The 21,478-nt window shown below is 34.8% G+C and overlaps 1 protein-coding gene across 3 annotated transcripts in view; it reads left to right on the top strand.

Annotated features, from left to right (window-relative positions):
• Positions 1–21,478, top strand: part of GRID2 (glutamate ionotropic receptor delta type subunit 2) — a 1,471,756-nt gene that overhangs the window by 1,301,086 nt on the left and 149,192 nt on the right. For all 3 annotated transcript variants that reach the window (XM_038582129.1, XM_038582130.1, XM_038582128.1), the window contains exon 14: positions 16,820–16,986. In XM_038582129.1, coding sequence (XP_038438057.1) covers positions 16,820–16,986 — 167 coding nt within the window. The remainder of the gene's footprint in view (positions 1–16,819; positions 16,987–21,478) is intronic.

The following is a 21,478-nucleotide window of genomic DNA, read 5'->3' as shown; positions in this document are numbered from 1 at the left end:
ATGTAGCTTCACTATGAGTATATATTTTATTTGTCTTTATTTATAACTCCCTCAAAGCATAGAACAAGACTCACCCTAATCTGTCACTAAATAACTCTAACCCTTTCTGATAGTTTTCATTTCTCAATGACTACATATATAATTTTGACTATAAAAATCATATACTGGTTGCTACAAAACATTGCTACAAAATTTTATTTCCAGCCTAACTCCAAGATTTTCATGATATTTTTTTTCACTTCTGATTTAATACCCTATAGAGTATCGTTATACAGTCCATGTTCAGAAAATGTCTGAACATTTGGATTGAATTGAATCTGAATCACCTGCATTTTGTTTAATGGTTCAGCATCTATTCCACAAGAGAACTCAATAGAAGCAGATATGAAAAAGAGAAAATTTTAAAGCTCTGTCACTAATGGGCACTTGTACACATAAGGAGAGTTAAAAGTGTTTCACCTAAAATCTACAGTTAGACCAGTCACTTCAGGTGTACTTCAGGTAAATAGATTACAAGTAAATTGCAGGCATTTCTTTAAGTGAAAAAAGCTTTTAGATGATTACATAAGTCTCATGAAACTAATTTTATCATCATTGAAACTCCATGTAATTTTCTCCTAAGTAAATTTCACTTCCAAATGCATCACTTAAGATTGTGATAAAATAATCCTAAAACTATATCTTCCATTTGCTTCCATCGATCTGCTGGGAAACAATGTGATTATAGACATACAAAGGAAGTTATACTCCAATTCCAGTATTGGCTGAATATCTTGTATCAGACTTACCCTCTCACAAAAACAGGCAGAAACTGTTGAGGATATGACCTTTAAAAGAAGGTGACAGAACAAGAAGAGATTCACATTTATATGACTTTCTCCCTGAGCACACTTCCAAGGCAGCTAAAACTCAAGAAGAAAGTTTCAGTTTTAAGGCTTGCAGTGTCATACGATGGAGTTCAAGGCGGCCAAGACATCTGAAAATTAAGAGGAATTCTAGAAAGAATAAAACCACAGAAGGAAAAACCACAAAGTCTAAGTAAAAACAAACGGCCCTCAAATTTTGGTTGACCCTGAACTGTGTATGCACAGGGGAGAAACAAGGAGAGTAGAAAGCAATAGCTAAAAGGCCAAAAAAGTTCATCATAAAGTTGCTGCCATACACCACAGAGTAGACAAAGCTAAGAGTTTACACTCTGCCAAATTAGAAGGGCTGGGTAAATGCTTCTGGTGTTCCATTGAAATCCCAGCGAAATCTTGCAGGATTAAAATTATGTCTCAGGATAAAATACAATTTTCTTAAACAAAGAACAAGGTTGTTATGTTGGATTTTATGTTGATAAAGTCAAAATAAAAATATTTCTACTTATCAAAGACAATAGTAAGAGAAAAAGAGTAAGCCATACAGATATATCTGACCTGTATCTCAATATATGAAAAATTCCCAAAATCAATAGTAAGAAGACAACACAATAAACATTAGCAAAAAACTCAGTCACTTCACAAAAGAAGATATACACATTTCCAATAAACACATGGAAATATGCTTAATTAACATTGTTAGTCTTCAGGAAAATGTAAGTGAAAACCACAGTGATTTACATTTCACATCCACTGGGATAGCTACAATTAAAAAGACTACCACCACTGAATACTGGCAAGGATGCAGAACAAATAGAACTTGGAGATACTGGGGTGTAAATTGTGTAGAGACCACTTTGAAAATCTATTTGGCAGGTTCTTACTAAACTAAACATATACCCAACCCATCACCCAGCAGTTCCAATCCTAGGTGTTTACTCAGGAGACATGAAAACCATCATCTACAACAGACAAATAATCGTATTTACATCAGCTTTATTTGTAATAGCTCCAAGCAAGAAGCCATCCAAATACCCAACAACAGGGGAATAGGAAAACAAATTATTGTCTATTCAGGCCACAATATTACAAGAAATAATCAAAGAAATAACTATTGATCACAAACCAATGTGGATATATCTCAAAAGCATTGTATTGTTCAAAAGAAGTCAGAGACAGAAGAGTACAACTATTTGGTTTCATTTGTATGAATTCCAAGAACTGACAAAACTAATCTATTATGATGATAGAAATCCAAACAGTGATGAAGTTTAACTAGAAGAGGACAAGGAAGGGGTGCCTGGGAGACTCAGTTGATTAAGCAGCTGGCTCTTGATTTCGGCTCAAGTCGTGATCTCAGGGTCCTGGGATGGAGCCCCATGTCAGGCTCCTCACTCAGCAAGGAGTCTGCTTGAGGATTCTTTCTTTCTCTCTCTCCCTCTCTCCCTGGCAATTCCCCCGTTTCTGTGTGCTTTCTCTCTCAAATAAATAAATAAATCTTTTTAAAAGTTTTATTTAAAGAGGGCAAGGAAAATTTCTAGGGTAATGGAAATGTTCTGTATCTTAATTGGGGTGGTAGATTCATAAGTGTATTTTTAATCAAAACTTACTGAATTAGCCATTTAAGATTCATGCTTTTCATGATATATATTTTTTATGTCAGTAAAAATGTTACAGGGGGCTGTACCATGGTATTTAGATTGGAGTTGGATTAATATAGCATGATAATGGTTTGGATTGGATTAAATGATTTTGGTTAAATATGGCATAGCCAGATTATAAGAATTACAAACACAGTATATACCTACTCTAGGAGGTTCCTGACTTGGCCCTCCCCCACTCATCATAGTGAGTGGGGGGCCCTCCCCCTCCATCATCATACTACCATACCACAGAAATATGGGTTTCCTGGAACATGCCCCCCCCCTTTTTTAAGATTTTATTTATTCATTCATGAGGGACACACACAGAGAGAGGCAGAGACATAGGCAGAGGGAGAAGCAGACTCCATGCAGGGAGCCGGATGTGGGACTCCATCCCGGGTCTCCAGGATCACGCCCTGGGCCGAAGGCGGCACTAAACCGCTGGGCCACCCGGGCTGCCCACATGCCCCCTTTTGATGCTTTATTCCTCGTTCCTATTCTTTAGGTCTATTTCTTTTCCTCATTTTTCACCCTTTTCATAAATCCAGGAACTGCTCCAAAAACTGAGGGCCATTTTTAGCTAAGGCATCCCTGTAACACCAATCCCAAGTGCTGAATTGTTTTTACATGCTGGTAGTTTCTAAAAGTTCATCTACAAGTAAGGACAGTAATTGAATCTGTACAAGATTAAACCAACCAAAATATGAACTTTGGCTGTATTTTTGAGGCTTCAGTGAAACTTCAAAAGTATTTCTTATAAAATACTTACTGGGATTCTGTGTCATTTCTGACCAGAATTTGTGCTCTTCCTTTGTTTACCTGTCTGTAAACTTTTATGATGATAATTTTTCATCAAGCCACTTTATAGAATTTTATCCAAATTGATGCAAAAACTAACTCTCCAACTTCTCTGGAAAAAAAAAGTCTATTCTTTTTTAAGTAACCGAATTCTTATGAATAGGTCTGTTATATTACAGGTTTTTTTTTTCTCACTGCTGGCCCAAGAAGTTGGTGTGATACTGAATTGTGACAACTGATCACCATATAAATTCATTTTTAATGCTCTTCTGTAATGTGTAATAGAGTGTGAACTACCATCATCTTGAAATGTCATCATGTTTCCACAACATGACAAAGTAATAATGTGAAAATGCTGAATTTAGTAATTTAAAATCTGCCATGAGCAGTGAGTGATATCACCAACACTAAGTCTTAATCTAAGAGTTAGTTTACTCATTTTCCACTTCATTTTATAAGAAAATCTTCCCATTTTGTTTTTCAGGGAGGATTGTGACATTACACAAACCTTTTTAGTATTAAGCAATAGTCAAATGCTGAATTTTTCCCTTAACTTTTACATAAGTGTTCCTTCTTGAAGCAACTGATTCAATTAAATATTGTCTGTATGGTGAGTCTAGAAAAAGATTCTCTGCCCTCAAGGTACTTTTGATATAATTGGGAATCATAATACATACATATGAGAGTTAAGTAGAAATCTAAGGCCATCATAGTTATATGCCAAAAATGGCTGTTTCTAGTGATTCTAGAAGGATACAAAGTCATACTCCTTCATAGAACCAAATACCTTTCAATTAGTGTTGTCATTATTGTAGCCACTAGCCATATGACTAGCCATATGGTTATTTACATGTAAGTGGATTAAAATTAAATAAAATGTAAAATATTTCAAACCGTTCTATTGAACAGTCATATACCTATACTTGATGAGTCTGGACTTACACACTTCACAGAAGATGGTGCAATGTAATGATGTTACCTTACTTATACACCTTTATCCTAACAGAACACTATGATCTGTTTGTGTATGGCAGGAATTTTGAGCTGTAAGAACTTTCTGTCCTTATTTGGCCCTTCTCATCAATGTTGGAGAGTTGGGATATAGTAATTATTGAATTAATAGGAAGTTCAGGGATCCCTGGGTGGCGCAGCGGTTTGGCGCCTGCCTTTGGCCCAGGGCGCGATTCTGGAGACCCGGGATCGAGTCCCACGTCGGGCTCCCAGTGCATGGAGCCTGCTTCTCCCTCTGCCTGAGTCTCTGCCTCTCTCTCTCTCTCTGTGTGTGACTATCATAAATACATTTAAAAAAAAAAAAATAGGAAGTTCAAAGTACGATGGTCTTCATGACCAAAAGAAAGTAAATGAAGCAATTATACATAAATAAGATGTATCAGGTGCCTGATCCTGACAATATTGTCAACCCTAGGCTAGGCAGGGGGGAGGCAATGGGACTTGGATGAGGATGCAGTCTTAGCCTACCAGGAGTTTCCAGTTACATGGGCTTGAGCAAAATGAAGAGGCAAATACAACCCAGTGTGCTAACATGCTGTTATAAGAGTACATACAAGATGTAATGAGGTCATATAGGAAGGACACTAACCTAAGTCTGGAGATCAGAGAGAACTTCCAGGAATAAGTGACATTTAAATCATTTCCAACTCTGAAAGGATTAGCACAAGTTAAAGCAGTTAAGATGGAGTATGACTGGAAGAAAAGAGTGGGTAGGAAAATTCCTAGCAAAAGAAAATGAATGTCAAAGAACCAAAGGCAAGAAAATATTTAAGCCATTTAAGAAACTGTAAGCGTTAGAAATAAGAGCTGAAGCACAACAAGTGAACCCAATTGGAGATAAAGTTGACCTCTTATGAAAATTGAGATGCACATTTTAGGATTTATTTTGTTTTACAATGTAGTTTCAAAAGTCAACTGTCTATCTAACATACTTTCAGAGTATGTACACACATACCAATAGAAAGCATGGTTTGTGAAAGAAAGTGTAGACACATAGTTGGCAAGACCTAGCAATTCTAGTAAATCCATGTTGGATTTCTTCCAAGCCTCTGCCATTATCATTTTGTATTAACATATAGTTCTGATCTTTTATCAACATATTGTTTAAAGTTAAGTGTATGTTAATGGTCCCCCAGCATGAATCAAAACAGATCAGTTATTAAAGCAAAGCAATTGGATTATGTGATTATGAATACTCTAGTACTTATAAACTTATAAAATCATCATAGGTTTCAAAATCTATTATCTTGTTATATATGTTAATGATGCCATTTATAAATTCTAAACATAAAAATATTCAGGTTTTTATTCAGTATTTTTTATTAGATACCTAACAATGGAAAACCTGACTACATGTAAATCAGGAAAACCTGATTATATGTAAAATAAACCTGACTTAATTTTTTTTAATTTATTTTAAGTTTATATTTTTAATTACATATTTACACATGTATATGATTTTCATAAAAGTATAAATGTTACTACACATGTCATCTTTAGAGCATTAGGTTTCCTTTCACTTTTCAGCATGGCTTTCTTCCATTCTTCTCTCGACTACCTCCAACCATACTCTTATATCCTTGACAGATAACCAACAGGATATATTGTATTCTTCTATATTTTTCTCTAAACATTTTTCTAGTAATATAATAATATGTATATACATAGTCCCACATAGTTTTATAATTTGGAATCATTGTTCATTTTTAAAATGAGATTACATTATCAATAACTTTTGCACCTTGCTTTTTTTCATTCTGCAAGTGCATCATATAAATCCTTCCATGAGGGGTGCCTGGGTGGCTCAGTCAGTTGGGCAACTGACTCTTGATTTTGGCTCATGTCATGATCTCAGGATTGTGATATTGAGCCCCATGTTGGGCTCTGCACTCAGTGCAGAGTCTGCTTGAGATTTTCTAACTCTGGCCTTTCTTACAATTTACCACATGCCATGACCTTTGTATGTTATTAGTTCCCTGAATACTCAACTTTGCCATTTACATGCTCAGACTGAGGCTGAGAGGCTGATAAATAGTTTGATGTTATAGTCTCTGTTTCTCCCTAAATAAAAAATAAAATGTTAAAAGGAAAAATAAAAACGAATCCTTCCATGATACCTTGTATTGCTCTAATAGATTCCTCTTAATGTTTCTATAACATTTCATGGCAGGAATGCATCATCATAATGAACATTACCACTATTTTTAATTTCCACAATAAACAATGATACACTGAGAATCCTATGCTTTAATCTAAAATTTTTATTTCTCTTGGATATATTTCTGGGAATGAAATTCCTAAGCCAAAAGTCATCTATATTTTTTAAATTCGAATAGAAGTTACTTTTGAAAAAGGCTATGACATTTTCCCATTTCCACTAGTAATGTGTGAGATTACACTTTCTCCACCAGCAATATATGTTAAATGTTGTCAGACCAATAGATATAAAGTAGTAGCTTACTGTTTTTTTATTTTGCATTCTCCTAATCACTAATGAGTTTGGATATTTTTCCTATGCTTGTCAGACATGTATATTTGTTTACAATTTCTTCTTTGGACACTGTAGCTATTTTTCTTTTGCGTCCTCTATTCTTTGTTAGAATAGAAGACGCTTAATTAGAGGAACACTTGTATATTTATAAATATTAACTCTTTGTCCCCTGTGTTCTAACTTTTTTTGCAAATCTATTGGTTTTCACTTGGTATATGTGTATCTTGCTGTACAAAGGTATATTAAAATGTTTTATGTAAAAAAGTCTGCTTTATATATTTTTTTCTAGATTTCATATGTTGATTTAAAAGTCCTTTCTTACATGTATTACATGTGTTCCCCTACTTTTTCTTGCGGGGCTTTTATTATTTAGTTTGAGCTATTTAGTCCAATTGGAAATTTTTTTGAGAGGGGTTAGAAAAAGATTTGATGATTTTCTCACAGATAGATAATGATGCTAACAACATTTACTAGTATATTGACCAGCTTTTTAGAGAGACAACCCAGACCACAGCTACACCCCATCAAAAACATATAATAATATATATGTAATAAAGACATACATTATTTTACATTATTACTTTAACGTAAAAACATGAAACTAGGCCTTTATTTGGAATTCTGTATTATTCAGTATTATTCATTTCTTACTAAAAAATGCTATTGTTTAAACAAAAAATGAGACTAGTTAACTGTCAAATAGTAATAACTATATTATATACTATATATATTTATATACTGCTATAGTGGTATTAATTAAACAAACGATATGTGTGATAAAATATAACAATATTTTGATAAGGTTTCTTTTTGTCCTTTGATAAAGCAGTTACTTTTACTCTTTTTAAACTCTGTATTAGATATTTAAATTTTAGACTATATTTAAGACACATAAAGGTAAGACTTTTCAAAAGGGAAACAAATACAAAAATACTAATTAAACGTAAGTAGATTTAAACATATAATTAAACAGTAAGTATATTTAATAATAACAATGTCACATTTCTCTCTGTCCCATAATACCGTATGATAATTTTACTCTTTCTGTTCTCTTTCTAATAATACTTCTCTGAGTTGCCTGCAACCTTCAGGGCATCCTTCTTTTATATAGTGTTGAAACTAAATATAGTTAAACATAAAATTCACTTTGACTTGCAACTCTGCCCACATTACACCGATTCTGGTGTCATTCCGGTTCGATGACATCAAGTTAAATAAGCTCTTAACAAAAATATTTGAGCACAAAATACTTAATGTACTTACTTATTGGCAATAGCAGATGTGTTAACTTGTAGGGATTAGGTTCTAGCTTCCCATACACTTTGATTCTATCAGATTGCTTTTAAAAGACCAGCTTTTTGTCAATCATAACCTTTGCATCTATAAATCTATTGTATAGATTAAATATGTCTGACATGTGTCTACCAATTTTAAACACTGAAGCACATGAGATGTCATCCTAAGTTCAAGTCCTATTTCTTAGCAGAATGATTTTAAAGCACAGATGAGGTCATTTGAATTTGTGAAATCAGTGCAGAATTCCAGAAGTTACAGTTTTATTAAAGAGATTGAGAAAATCCTATCTAACTTGACTACCTTTTCTATTTTCTGGTGACTTAATTTTTTTATTATTACTATGCTGAAGTTTCAAAAATATGTCATTTTTTCCCTATGAGTTTTGTCATAATCTACACATAAAATGGAACAACTCAGGTGCAGTCAGTTCATCTTTTTCCAAGCACTCTATGGTTTCTTCAGAAATAATCATCAGTTTTGTAACTATATACATTTCTGTTTCACTGTAATCATTTTCTTCAGTTATCTTCAATATATTTCCAAATTAGAAAAGAACATTCTTCTTGTTTCACACTTTGAAAATGTGATTTTTTGGTAATCCAATATTTGAAAAATTAATAGTTATTTTGTAGGCATATGTCTAAGAAGGCCATCTCCTTCCATTTCTATTAAGTAAATGTTCATAAGTACTTCACACATTTTGACAAAACTGAAAAGTGATCAAAATTTTAAATAATGAAAGCTTCACTATCACAGGTAAGCAAATCACAAAGCCCCTTTCTGCAGTGTTATCTATAAAGTGTATGGAATATTTTGCAGATAAGATCTTTTGCTTTTCTTTGATAAGAAGTTTATCTAATGAATGAAATTTGACAAAATTTACATTTGAAATATCTGCAGAATATGTAGATAGATGATTTAAAGTATCTGTATTTGGACAAATTATCAGTTGACTTTTGTTTTACATTTTATGCAGTTTTATTAAAATCTTCATAGAACTTAAGATGATTTGACACTACATTTTTAATTTTTTTCATTTAAGTTCAATTAGCCAGCAGTTAGTACATCATTAGTTTCAGAGGTAGAATTCAGTAATTCCTCAGTTGCATATAACACCCAGTACTCATCATATCACATGCCTTCCTTGATGCCTGTACCCTGTTACCTCATCACCTTATCCATCTTCCAACCAGCAATGCTCTTGTTTGTTTCTCATAGTTAAGAGAATCTCATGACACATTTCTTAAATCAAAATACCTAAGATCTAGGGTGATCATTTTTTGTTGTTGGCACTATGTGACACATTATTGTAGAAAACATGATCATTCAGATAATGTGTGTTGTTTGTTTATTGTGGTATGCTCAAACTAATCTAGCTACTACTGCCTTTGGGGAGACACAAAAACTTTTGATTGATTTGGAAATATTACCTGCCTCATCCCCAACATGTAATTTTCAGTCTCTGTTATATGCTTTCAAATTTCCTTTTCCAAATTCTTTTCTGCATATTATGCAGAATGCTGTTTTGGTTATTTACTTCACTAACCTGGTTATTTGTGTACCTCCACCTGAATAAAAAACACAGTCATTTAGCTTGCTTTTTTCATCAATGTCTGGGTCATGCTGGTATTGGCATTATAATCATTCTCATTTTCATCATCTGAACTCTTAGAAAAAATTATCTCAGTATTCACAATGTTAAAAATTAAATTAGCATCATCTTGATGCCAAGAACAACAATCAATCCACAGGCAAAGTGCTGTTAACAATCATGATTACAGTGCACTTAAGTTGCACACTTGCATCTCAGCACTTGTAGTGGTACAACAATGGATGATTGACTGTCATGAACAGCAAGTCACAATTGCCAACATCCATGCTCAGGGGGAGAAAAAGGGAGGGCAGCTGCAGAAGGCAGATAAGCCATCCATCCATCTACTACAAAAATTGCCATCTTCAGCCCGCCTTTCAAGCTGTAGTATGGATTTTGTACCCCCATCACCACCAACCTTCTGCACCCATTGCCAACCAAACACCTAGACTTTTTCCTCCCAGGAATTTCCTCCTGATGTGGAGCTTCCAGTGCTACAACTGGGGCATCCCTGCCCGACTCCAGTTATCATCCTAGTCTCCCCATTTGAGCCTGTGGGACATATGATCATTTTCGCCTTCAATTCATCCGTTCAATTTCTTGGTTGAGAAATTGAGGTTTGTCAGTTTGTAGCCACATAGATCTTTTTATACTCACAGTTGAATCTTGTTAAATACTCTGGTTTTTTTTTTAATTGAGATCTTACTAATACCACAATGCTAATTTCCCAGAATGTGTTCTGCTTGTTCTGATTCATCTTCCCCACTCGAAGTGTGGCACTTATTATATGGGTTGTCATTTTTCTTTATGAGTTCATAGGGACTTAAGTCTGTTGGATTATCCTAGGGATTGTCGGTCTTGCTACAGAAATTGAAATGTCCTCTCTTCTTGTGGGCGAGTAGTATAGAGAAAAGCAATTCACAAATCTCAGGTTCCTCCTGAGGAACCTGTATGAAGCCAGAGCTCTCCCAGTCTTCTGGTCTGTCACAGGCTCCATGAGGGGAGATCTATGCCCACCGATTCAATTCCTTCCTGGCCAATTTAAAGGCAACAGAACAGACATATTCATGGGAACAAGTATCTAAGGAAGAAGGGTAGGAAGATTTGAGATCTAAATTGTGCAACAAGCATTCCCCCAAATTTAGTTTCTTCATTGGCTTTCCTGGAGGTTTGACTGTTTTTTTTTTTTTCAGGCACTCAGCCCCCTCTGAAGGAGAGACTTACCAGTTTTTTCCCATGCAGAATTATCCAGAACTCCAGGCCTTGCTAGCCTTCTATCTTCTAGACCCTACTAGCCATTTGTTTCAAGAGAAAGTTGTCAATGGATGGTGAGGTAGCTGTGTTCAGTTTTTCACATTCCCAGTGTTTTAATAAACTTAAAAATATTAGTATCCCAATAGCCTCAAAAAAAGAGAGTCAAAGATAAAATTTAGGAGTAGATATACTACTTCTTTTCTAGGTTAAAAAAAGATATTTATTTTAAACACATTCATATCTCCCTTGTGAAAATTTGTGCCCTGTGATGACTATCTTGGAGCACAAATTCAAATTTCAAAATAATAGCAGGTAAAATATGGTAGGCCAACAATTAAGGCAGCAGTAAACAAAACCATATATAGTTTAAGAGTCAGTCTTAAGCACCAAAATATGGACTTGAGCATGATTTATTTTGCTGGATAAATTCAGAAGAGTTGATGAATGATGCTAAATTATTAATTTGTTCAAAGTGGGAGAGGCTGCCACCTAGAACCATATGTCATAAATATTAAAGCAAGCCCATCTTTAGGAATTATGTGAGCAATGAATTATAAGGACCACTATAGATCGATTCTGGGTTAATCATAACTCTTTGCGCCTGTAATTCACAAACACTTTATCCCCTACTGACCATTAGTTTAAATTGTAAAGAAGTTGGCACCTTGGTGTCCTAAGTTAGAATTTATTTCCCACATTGTTCTCAGGCTTTTTGGGTTTTATTTTGTGAACAAAAATAATACATTCCCATACTGCAGCCTTTATTTTAATCTTAAAAAGCTTTGCCTTGGTTTTAATCCTGAAAACCTGAAATACTCAGATAGCAGTGATCACAAAATCAGTTGGCTGCAGGGGTCCAAAATCATATAAACCAGATATTCATTGATTTTAATGATTTTTTTTAGTTGAAATAAGTTTTCTTTTTTTATTCCAAGTTTTTATTTAAATTGCAGTTAGTTAATATACACTGAAATATTAGTTTCAGATATAGGATTTAATTATTCATCACTTACATCACACCAAGTGCTCATCACAAGTGCCCTCCTTAATACCCATCACCCATTTAGTCCTTTCCCCCACCCACCTCCCTCCAGCAACCTTCAGTTTGTTCTCTATAATTAAGAGTCTGTTTTATGGTTTGCCCCTCTTTTCTCCCACTGTGTTCATCTGTTTTATTTCTTAAATTCCACAAATGAGTAAAATCTTATGGTATATGTCTTTCTCTGGCTGACTTATTTCACTTAGCATAATACTCTCTAGCTCCATCCATGTCATTGCAAATGGCAAGATTTCATTCTTTTTTATGGCTGAGTAATAAGCAACCTGTTTTTTAAAAACCTAACTTTTACTTATTTTAATAGTGTGATCACATAGCATTAAAGAAGTTGCATTCTTTTCCTGGCTCTTGCCTTATGTTGCATTATTTTTATTTATATAAATTTCCTTTTCAATCTAGATAGGCTATGCCTTGAAGGCAAAGGCTACCATATCTCACACCTTTTTATATTCCTATAGCAAGTATCTCCCAGAAATTGGTCTTTAATGTAGTGAAAAAAGTGCAGAAGATGACCTTGAGCTCAAGTTTCAAATCTACCACTAATCATTGGTCTGACTTAAAACAAGTTCCATTACCGCATCTGTGAGTTAGGCATCATAATATCAGCTCCTCACACTGTTGTAAAGAACAAATAAACTTAAGTGTAAAGTGCATTTTTTAAGAATGGGAAAAAAGGCTTTATAAATATTAGCTATTATCATGATGAAGAAATGGAGGACAGAGAGAGGATATTCTTTCTTCAAGGAAGGGATATCTCATCTTACCCTTTGGTTTAAATGTCATCTTTTCATAACTGTCCCACTGATCTTTTTCTTTTTTATTTCTTTTTTCTTTTTTTTAATAAAAAAGGATTGTCATTGATGTATCTTTGTAGCTAGATACTGAAGTGAGCTTTTAAGGAACTTGTTAAAGATTTGTGTTGGAAAGAATATAGCTTCCCAATTAAAAACAAAGTCCTTGGGATAACAGGTTGTGAAACTCTATTTGTTTGTGGCGTGGGCTTCTGCAATTATTACAGGAGATGGCTGCCTAATGAATTGAAAAGAAAAGTGCTTTTAGCATTAGGTCATGATAGAGGTATCAGAACAGGGGCATTTAGGACAAGAGGATTCTACAGAGAAAAAGAAATATGCCACAATCCATAACATGGTGAGGAGTACAGGGGCAGGTTTTAAAAATACATTGTCCCACCCTTCACTTTACTTGGCAAGAAATGCAAATATTTGAGAAAATAACAGTAAATGCTTATAGTTCTTCACTGACTATGGAGAATTGCAGAAAACTAGAAGGTTAAAAGAGTGTGCATGAACAAAAAATAGTTTCCAAAGAGTATCTGTGTTTAATCAGGAACTAAAGATAAGGAACGTCAATATTTGGAGTTTTCTTCTACAACATTTCAGTTACCAGAATATTTGAGCAGGCTATCCTGATTCCCCTATTGAAAATTAAGTCCCCCTTTCTTTAAAGCACTTTAACATTTTAAGCTTTTTGTATGGTACTTACCATAATGTGCATTGTTTATAGCAAGTAATAGTTGACATTTCCATTACTGAGTTATAAGCTGCTTGAGGACAGGAGCCCAAGTCTTACCTTTATATTCTTCTAGATCCCTTTAGGATCTTCAAATTAATGCATAATGATTGCGAGTAAAATGGAATTCAAAGAAAGATTCCTGTAATAATATTGTGAAAATGAAACAAAGCCTTGTATTATCTCAGCGATGAGAAATCCTTCAAGGCTATTGTCATCTCAGCTCTATTATAAGGACACAGGTGTTGAGCATTGGCAACTACTATAGTCCATTAATCACCACAGCATTCTGGTATCTCTATTTTCAGAACCAGAGTGATAATATTGGAGGTAGATGCCATTTTGTATTCATTTCCCTTTCTCATAAATGGGACTTGGAATAAGATGACATAAAGCTTCTGGAGGTACTTTCACCCTCTGTTTAACTTGGTATGAAGCACTCAGTTGGCATGGAATCCACTGTTAATAAGTCAATGGCCTATAATGTAGCTGCTTATCCAAACATGACTTCAAAAGGGAAGACCAGTTGAAATTTTTAAGTAATACTGATCACCTAGTCAGATAGAGTGAAAATCTCAAACCTTCAGTTGTTAATTGTTAATCAGTTGAAAAGTGACTTCAGGTTTTGTTGGTGAGTATTTTCTAGATAGTTTTAACCTAATAAGTAAAAACTATTCAAAGGACAATGGTTGTATGTTTTAGTAGTTGAAAAAAAAAAAACAGAGATATTTTTAAAAGCTAAAATAGTTTGGATTACTATGCCGCATTTCATTGGTATTGCTACAGGCTATAATCATACTGCTTTAATGGTTCTCCTTTTAAAAATGAATTCATAATGCTTTGTAACATTAAAATTATTAGAAACATGCATATAATGGCAACGATAATGTTAATATACATTTAAATAGAGCTTTACAGTTCACAAAGCAGTAACAGCAATGCTAGAATGCTTTGCTAACAGCAAAGCAATATGTCTCCAACTGGGGAAGTCCCTTGAGGGTTATAAAGAAGTCCAAGGGGATCCAGGAGGCCAGAGTGGCTATTTGAAAGAAGAGAATAGCAAAAATCATAGTAGGTTTTTAGAGGAGGCTTTAGGGTCACTGCTATCTCTCTGTTACTATAGATTTAGACCCAGAAAGCAAAAAGTAAATATGAAAGTTGGTGATTAAGGGTAAACAGAATATGCTACCCCCAATAGGCTACTTTGGTATATTGATGATTTTGAGCTGTAAGCACTTGAAAAATATCAAATGCAGGGAGAGGCTTTCTCTAAACAACCCTTATTTACCTAAAGATAAATCCTCAAATAGTAACTCAAGTTCATAAATTCCCTTCCTGGGAGTTTCATCAGTTATGAATGACTTTCATAACAAAAGAAGAGACTAAAAGTGATCACCACATCCAGATAGACTTTGTCACAAAATATCACACCTTCCATTTCTTCTACCAAAGGCCCTTCATCGTTCATAAATATGATTTACTCTCCCCTAAGAGGCCTTTCCAAAGGCCCTTTCCTTTCCAAATTAGATGACTTTTAATCCTGAATCCTAAAGCCACCTCTTTGAGTTACTCATTTTTTCCAGGATATTTCCCATGAATACATAAGGAATACATGTTGATAAAAATTTTCACATAAATACTGATTGTTAGGGGAAGTAATATCAGCAACATGAGGGAATAGGAGCTCGTCTCATTGAAACAACAATTTGGCGCCATCCATGAACAAAATACTTTTGTGAGAACTTTGGGGTCTTGGTTGTGAAATCCTGTCATAATCTAAGGCTGAGTAAGAATGCTTTTAAGAGGGGTACCTGGGTAGCTCAGTCAGTTAAGCATCCAACTTTTCATTTCAGCTTAGGTCATAATCTCAAGGTCTTGAAACCAAGCCCCATGTTGGGCTCCATACTGGGCATGAAGCCTGCTTAAGATTCTCTTTCTCTCTCTCTCTCCTTTCCTATACCCACCCCCCCCCTTAAAAAAATAAGAATTCTTTCAAGAGACAGGGCTATATCTCAATGCTTGGCCAACCAACTGTTGTCCTGTCTACATTCCTGAAAGCAGCCTATCCCCCTGAGAACTTGACTCTAGTACAATAAAGGTGCAAGACAAATATGCCCATTATCACTGCTTCTATTCAACATAGTACTGGAAGTCCCAGCCAGAGCAATTAGACAGGAAAAAGAAAAGTATCCAAATCAAAAAGGTAGAAGTCAAATTATCTCTATTTGAAGATGATAAGATTGTACTTAAAGATTTATTTATTTGAGAGAAAGAGCATATGCAAGTGGTGGGAAGGGCAGAGGCAGAGAATCCCCAAGCAGGCTTCGGGCTGGGTGGGGAGCCCTGTGGGAAGCTCCATGTGGAGCTCAAACTCATGACTCATGAGATCACTACCTAAGCTGAAACCAAGAATTGGGAGCTCAACTGACTGAGACACCTAGGCACCCCTATATATTTTTAAAATTAATCTTAAGATTGCTTTTTATTTTTGATAAATTCATAATTTAGGGGGGAAAGTCACACTTATAAATAAAAGATAATCACTAAAAGGTAAACAACCCAGAATAAAGTTATCTTCCCTAAATGATGATAGAGAAGATTGTATAATTATTTATTCCTTATTGCAATGACCACCAAAGGTTTTTCATCTATGTCCTATAGCAAAATTGCCATAGACCACATTTGGCAACAGATGAATTTAGAATAACTCAAGTAAGGAAATATATCTTGCCAATGGGGTAGTGTTGATTATTTTTCTTCAGTGTGAGTTGGATTTGCAACATGCATTTAGAATATAGGTCATGTGCAAAGAGATCATACCTATATCGGATGAATACAAAAGCCTACCTGGCTTAGAAGCCTGGAACCTGAAGGAGCCAGCATCTCTTGTAACAACTTGAAAAGTACAACTTCCAGGTTCCCAAAGAGAGAGGTCCAATTCCAAGAATTACTGCACTCAGAGAAGCTCAAAGACATGGCTTATTTCCATACATACATTTATTGTACTCCCAGTCCAGGTGACATTTACCACTGAAGGGTCATTTTACTATAAGCTATGCTGCCTGGAAACATAGTTAACATTCTACTTTAATCACATTTCCTGGAGAACAGAGCTATAAATTAACCAAAAGTCAAATTCTCATTCAGAATAGGTATTCAAAAATATAGGTCCTATAATGTTTTACACAATGAGATATACACAAATGTAATATGTTTTACCTTACCTATATAACTTAAAATTCCAACCTTAAATCCTATTTTCTTCTTTTGCTCTCCATATTTTCACAGGTAAAATATGGAAATTATGCCTTTGTATGGGATGCAGCTGTATTGGAATATGTGGCTATCAATGATCCAGATTGTTCATTTTACACCATCGGGAATACTGTTGCTGATCGGGGATATGGAATTGCACTACAACATGGCAGTCCTTACAGGGATGTTTTTTCACAGAGGTAAGATTTGCATGTGATCCAAGTAAGGAGAGACAAAAAAACAGAAAAAGAAAATCCACTTGGTTACCCATGTAGTTTTATTACATTTTGTTCTCTTCGTTTGGAAAAGCAAAATAAGCAACAATAATAAAAGGTAGTTATAAATGTTATTTAATAAGACTTTAATTTCCTAAAGTATGTACTGAATTATTTTTTTCATAAAAAGGAAAAAAATATTGCTGCATATAACTGGTTTTACTCCAAAAAAATTGATATACAAAAGAAAGTAGTATGTCAATAATTTCTTTAGAAGTTAATTAACAGTTTAGTCTCTTGAGTTTTTAGGGACTAAATATCATAGAGTTAGAAAATTATTTCATTTCTAAGAATACCAAAGCATAAAATTAACTTAAGGACTGAGTCAAAGTTCTGATGTACTGAAGTACATAATGGTAGGGATGTTCCCATTTGAATTTTGCAAAAGAAAAGGATAAGAATTTAAGAGTCCCTCACCTCGTGTCAAAGTACAGGAGACTTTGTCATGGAATTTAGAAGATGGTTGGTTAAGAAATTATATCCATCCTCAAATTAGAATATTCTTTTATGAGTTTAAGAAAAAAGGTTTTGAAATGTATATTTTAGATTAACTATGTATTTGAAGGACTTGGGCCCAGGAGGCATTCCCAAAGATTACTGCATTTCATTCTATCTATTACCAAACAAATGTGGGGCCTAAGAGAGAGTGGTATCTTTCAGGTAGAAGTGTATTTCATTTGAAACTGGTAGTGCATTTTGTTTATTTTCTAGATTTTTCTATCTATTTTCTAAAAGCCAATGCCAGACCAAGAGGGTAGTACCAGGAAATTAAGGCCCCAAATTTCAAGCTATTTGAGTTACATCATTCCTTCAAATTTTAGGATAGCAAAAAGCCAGGTATCTTGTGTTAAACAAGTGCAAACAAATGAACAAAAAACAGAAAACAAAACAAAAACCAAGTCAGTAGTCCAGAAGTTGTTAAAACTCTTCCATTAGCTGAGAAAAAAAATGTAGGCCTCTCTCCTTATCTGGTAGAATGGAAGTTGGATTAAGCCCAACATCTTGTATGAGTCAGCCTTTCTGTGTAGCAAACAACCCCAAAGCATCAGTGACTTTTTTGCATTCATGAAACGTAGGGCTGCAATTTGGCAAAGCTGTGCCACAAGCTGCAGGTCACCTGCAGGTCTTCCTGTGCAGCTTCTCATTCCAGGGCCTGGCTGGAAAAGTGGCCCGATCCAAGACAAGCTGTTTCATGACAATGAGTAGTTGTAAAAGGGGCTGCCTGAAACCTGCAGTGTTTCTTGTGCTTCTTGCATGGATGTGGCATATGTCACATCTGCCCACAAACCACTAACAAAAGAGAGTCTCGGGGATCCCTGGGTGGTTCAGTGGTTTAGCGCCTGCCTTTGGCCCAGGGCGCGATCCTCGGGCTCCCGACATGGAGCCTGCTTCTCCCTCCTCCTGTGTCTCTGCCTCTCTCTCTCTCTCTCTCTCTCTGTATGTCTATCATGAATAAATAAATAAATAAATCTTTAAACAAAAAAGAGAGAGAGAGAGAGAGTCCCATGGTCAAGCTCAAATTGATGGGGTGAGGCACTGTACTTCACATAAAGGGAAGAGAGTAGTAAATAATTATGAACAATAATAGAATCATCCGGTGTGGTCCCTTATGGCTCTAAAAATAATCTAAAAATGACAAAGATGAAATAAGCATAAATTGGGAAGTAAAATATTATGGTATGAATAATGATTAATCAATCAAAACACACTTATTGATGAGTAGATTCTAAGGGGAACAAGTTGGAAAATCAGTTATGCTATAGAGAATTTACCTGGAAGACACTTGCAGTCTAGTTGCAGATATATGGCCCACACAGGTAAAACAGTGAACACAGACATTTCTATAAATGTGTGCTGATTATATATATATATATATATCATATATCCATTCTACCAGATAAGGAGAGAGGCCTACATTTTTTTTTCTCAGCTAATGGAAGAGTTTTAACAACTTCTGGACTACTGACTTGGTTTTTGTTTTGTTTTGTGTGCTTTTTGTTCATTTGTTTGTGTTTGTTTAACACAAGATACCTGGCTTTTTTGCTATCCTAAAATTTGAAGGAATGATGTAACTCAAATAGCTTGATATTTGGGGCCTTAATTTCCTGGTACTACCCTCTTGGTCTGGCATTGGCTTTTAGGGAAAAAATAAAAATAAAAACAAATATATATATATGTATTTATCTCACCACCCTGAGATATATATATCAGTATTGCTTGTTTATATTGCAGTAAATTGTGTAGTTGAGAAATTGAAAGAATTGAATATTATATGGAATAAAGAGTTAATCAAAGGAAAACATGAATGAAAGCTCTCCAGAGAAGGTGAGCCCTGAATCTGACCTTGAAAGATTAGTAGACAATAATTAGGCTGAAAGGAAAAAATTGATCATTCTCGGAGAAACGATGCAAACAACAGGATAGAAGTAGGAAAGAGCAGAATCTGTTGAAGAGCAACAGGGGCAGCGAGTTCATTTGAAAGGAAATCTGAAGTTTGGAAGTCATATCATAGCCCACAAGCAGCTATGAGAAGCTTTGTCCATGCTGGAGCTCAGGAGTAAATAGAAGATGGTATTTAAGGGATGATTCATCCAACTTTGCCATGAAGGATAGATTAGGATTGGCAAAGACTAGAGCAAACCTGGAAGCATGAGACAAGTAAGGCCTAGTCCAGAACTGGGCAACCGGGAATGAGGAGGAAGGGACAAATAGAAGAGATCCTTCTAGGCAAAGAGGCACCATTGTTTTTATTAACTTAGAAGTAAAGATGGAAAGCATAATAGAATGAAGGGGATGCCAGGGTTTATGGAGAAAGACCAGCAGAAAAGTCTAATGGGTACTTAAAATGAACCATGTAGTTGAAAAAAAGATTATTTATTCCTTAGTTGTGGTTAATTGGGTTTTTCTTCACTACAGACTTTTGTTGTTGTTGTTGTTGTTGTTGTTGTTGTTGTTTCCAGACCTGATTTCCAGGTCTTTTATGCAAAAAAAGAAGCCAATAAAATCAATACACAAACATAATAGCAATTAAAGAAATATTTAATAAATTACCCTAAGTGTTCCATTTCTTATTATCCCTGTGGTGCCTTACCTAGGAGAGATTTTAATCCTGAGAAAGTACACTCCAGTGAACTGCTGAAAAATAATATTAAACATTGAGCATTATTTTTCCTTTGATTTGCATTATGGATCTAGACAATTTAAATTCTCCCTTTCTGTGGAGTTCCTTAATAATGACATCTGTATCCTGGTTCCCTGGACATCTGGAAGAAGAGAGATCAGGAAAGAAAAACCTTCTGGCAATTGTTGATGTGCCAACTTATCTCTTTATATGTGTGTGGCACATTTATCTATTACCCAAACTCTCTCCCTAAATTCAGAAAATAGCTGCTGTCATTTTTTTATGCTATGACCATTAGGAAAAAGAGATCTCTTTTATTAACTGATTTTAAAAATTATAAAGACCATAAAATTTAATCACTGTAGTACACCTTAGAAATTATTATAAACAACTCTAATATATCAAATTTCCTAGGCCCTTGATTACACTAGATCAGTGATTGTTACTGTAATTAATTTCAATGAAAATGAAAGTATACAAGGTGATTTTTTTTATTAAAGATTTTATTTGTTTGTTTGTTTATAGAACAGAAATAGGGTGAGGGGCAGAAAGAGAGGGAGAGGGAGAATCTCAAGCAGTTTTCATGCTAAGTGCAGAGCCCCATGCCAGGCTCCATCTCACCATCCTGAGATCATGACCTGAGCTGAAATCAAGAGTCAGACACTTAACCAACTGCCACCCAGGCATCACCAGGGTGATTTTTATGTAGTAAATACTAATTATTTCTCAGGTGACTATATGCTTATACCACAACTTATGAAACATTAGAGTACTTAAATAGGCAATAAATATTAATATATAAAATATTATATATTGACATAGTAGCTACATGCATTATCTACTATCTGCCCAGTATCTTATATGCTTGTATACTTTAATGACACTCCAAAACAATCATACAAAATGTCATAAATTTGTTTATTACACCCTTGCATATTGGTGCACAACTATTATACTACAAGTGCATACACCAAGTAGATGGCCGGAGTTTTGGCAAGCATTAAGTTAGGCATCAGACACATGGCCTTTAGTGATATACTCACTTTTATAATTGTATATTTGTAGACACAGGCAGGAATGACTTTTAAGGACTGGTAATTGCTACAATATATATATCTATATTCATAGATTTGGATACAGGAGTTTTGTTTCTTTAGTCTGCACAAATACTAGATAACTTGGTGGCAGATGTTAAAGTATTTATATAATCACATCAGATAAGTGAGAGTTCTCCTATGGTGAGTAATGTTTCCAGTGAATTCTCTGACTCTGTTTGTTCATCAAATATTTATGTGG

The sequence above is a fragment of the Canis lupus genome, chromosome 32 (assembly GCF_011100685.1).
Source record: "Canis lupus familiaris isolate Mischka breed German Shepherd chromosome 32, alternate assembly UU_Cfam_GSD_1.0, whole genome shotgun sequence".
Lineage (NCBI taxonomy): Eukaryota > Metazoa > Chordata > Mammalia > Carnivora > Canidae > Canis > Canis lupus.
The sequence above is the reverse complement of the archived record's forward strand: the minus strand, read 5'-3'. Positions and strand labels throughout refer to the sequence as shown.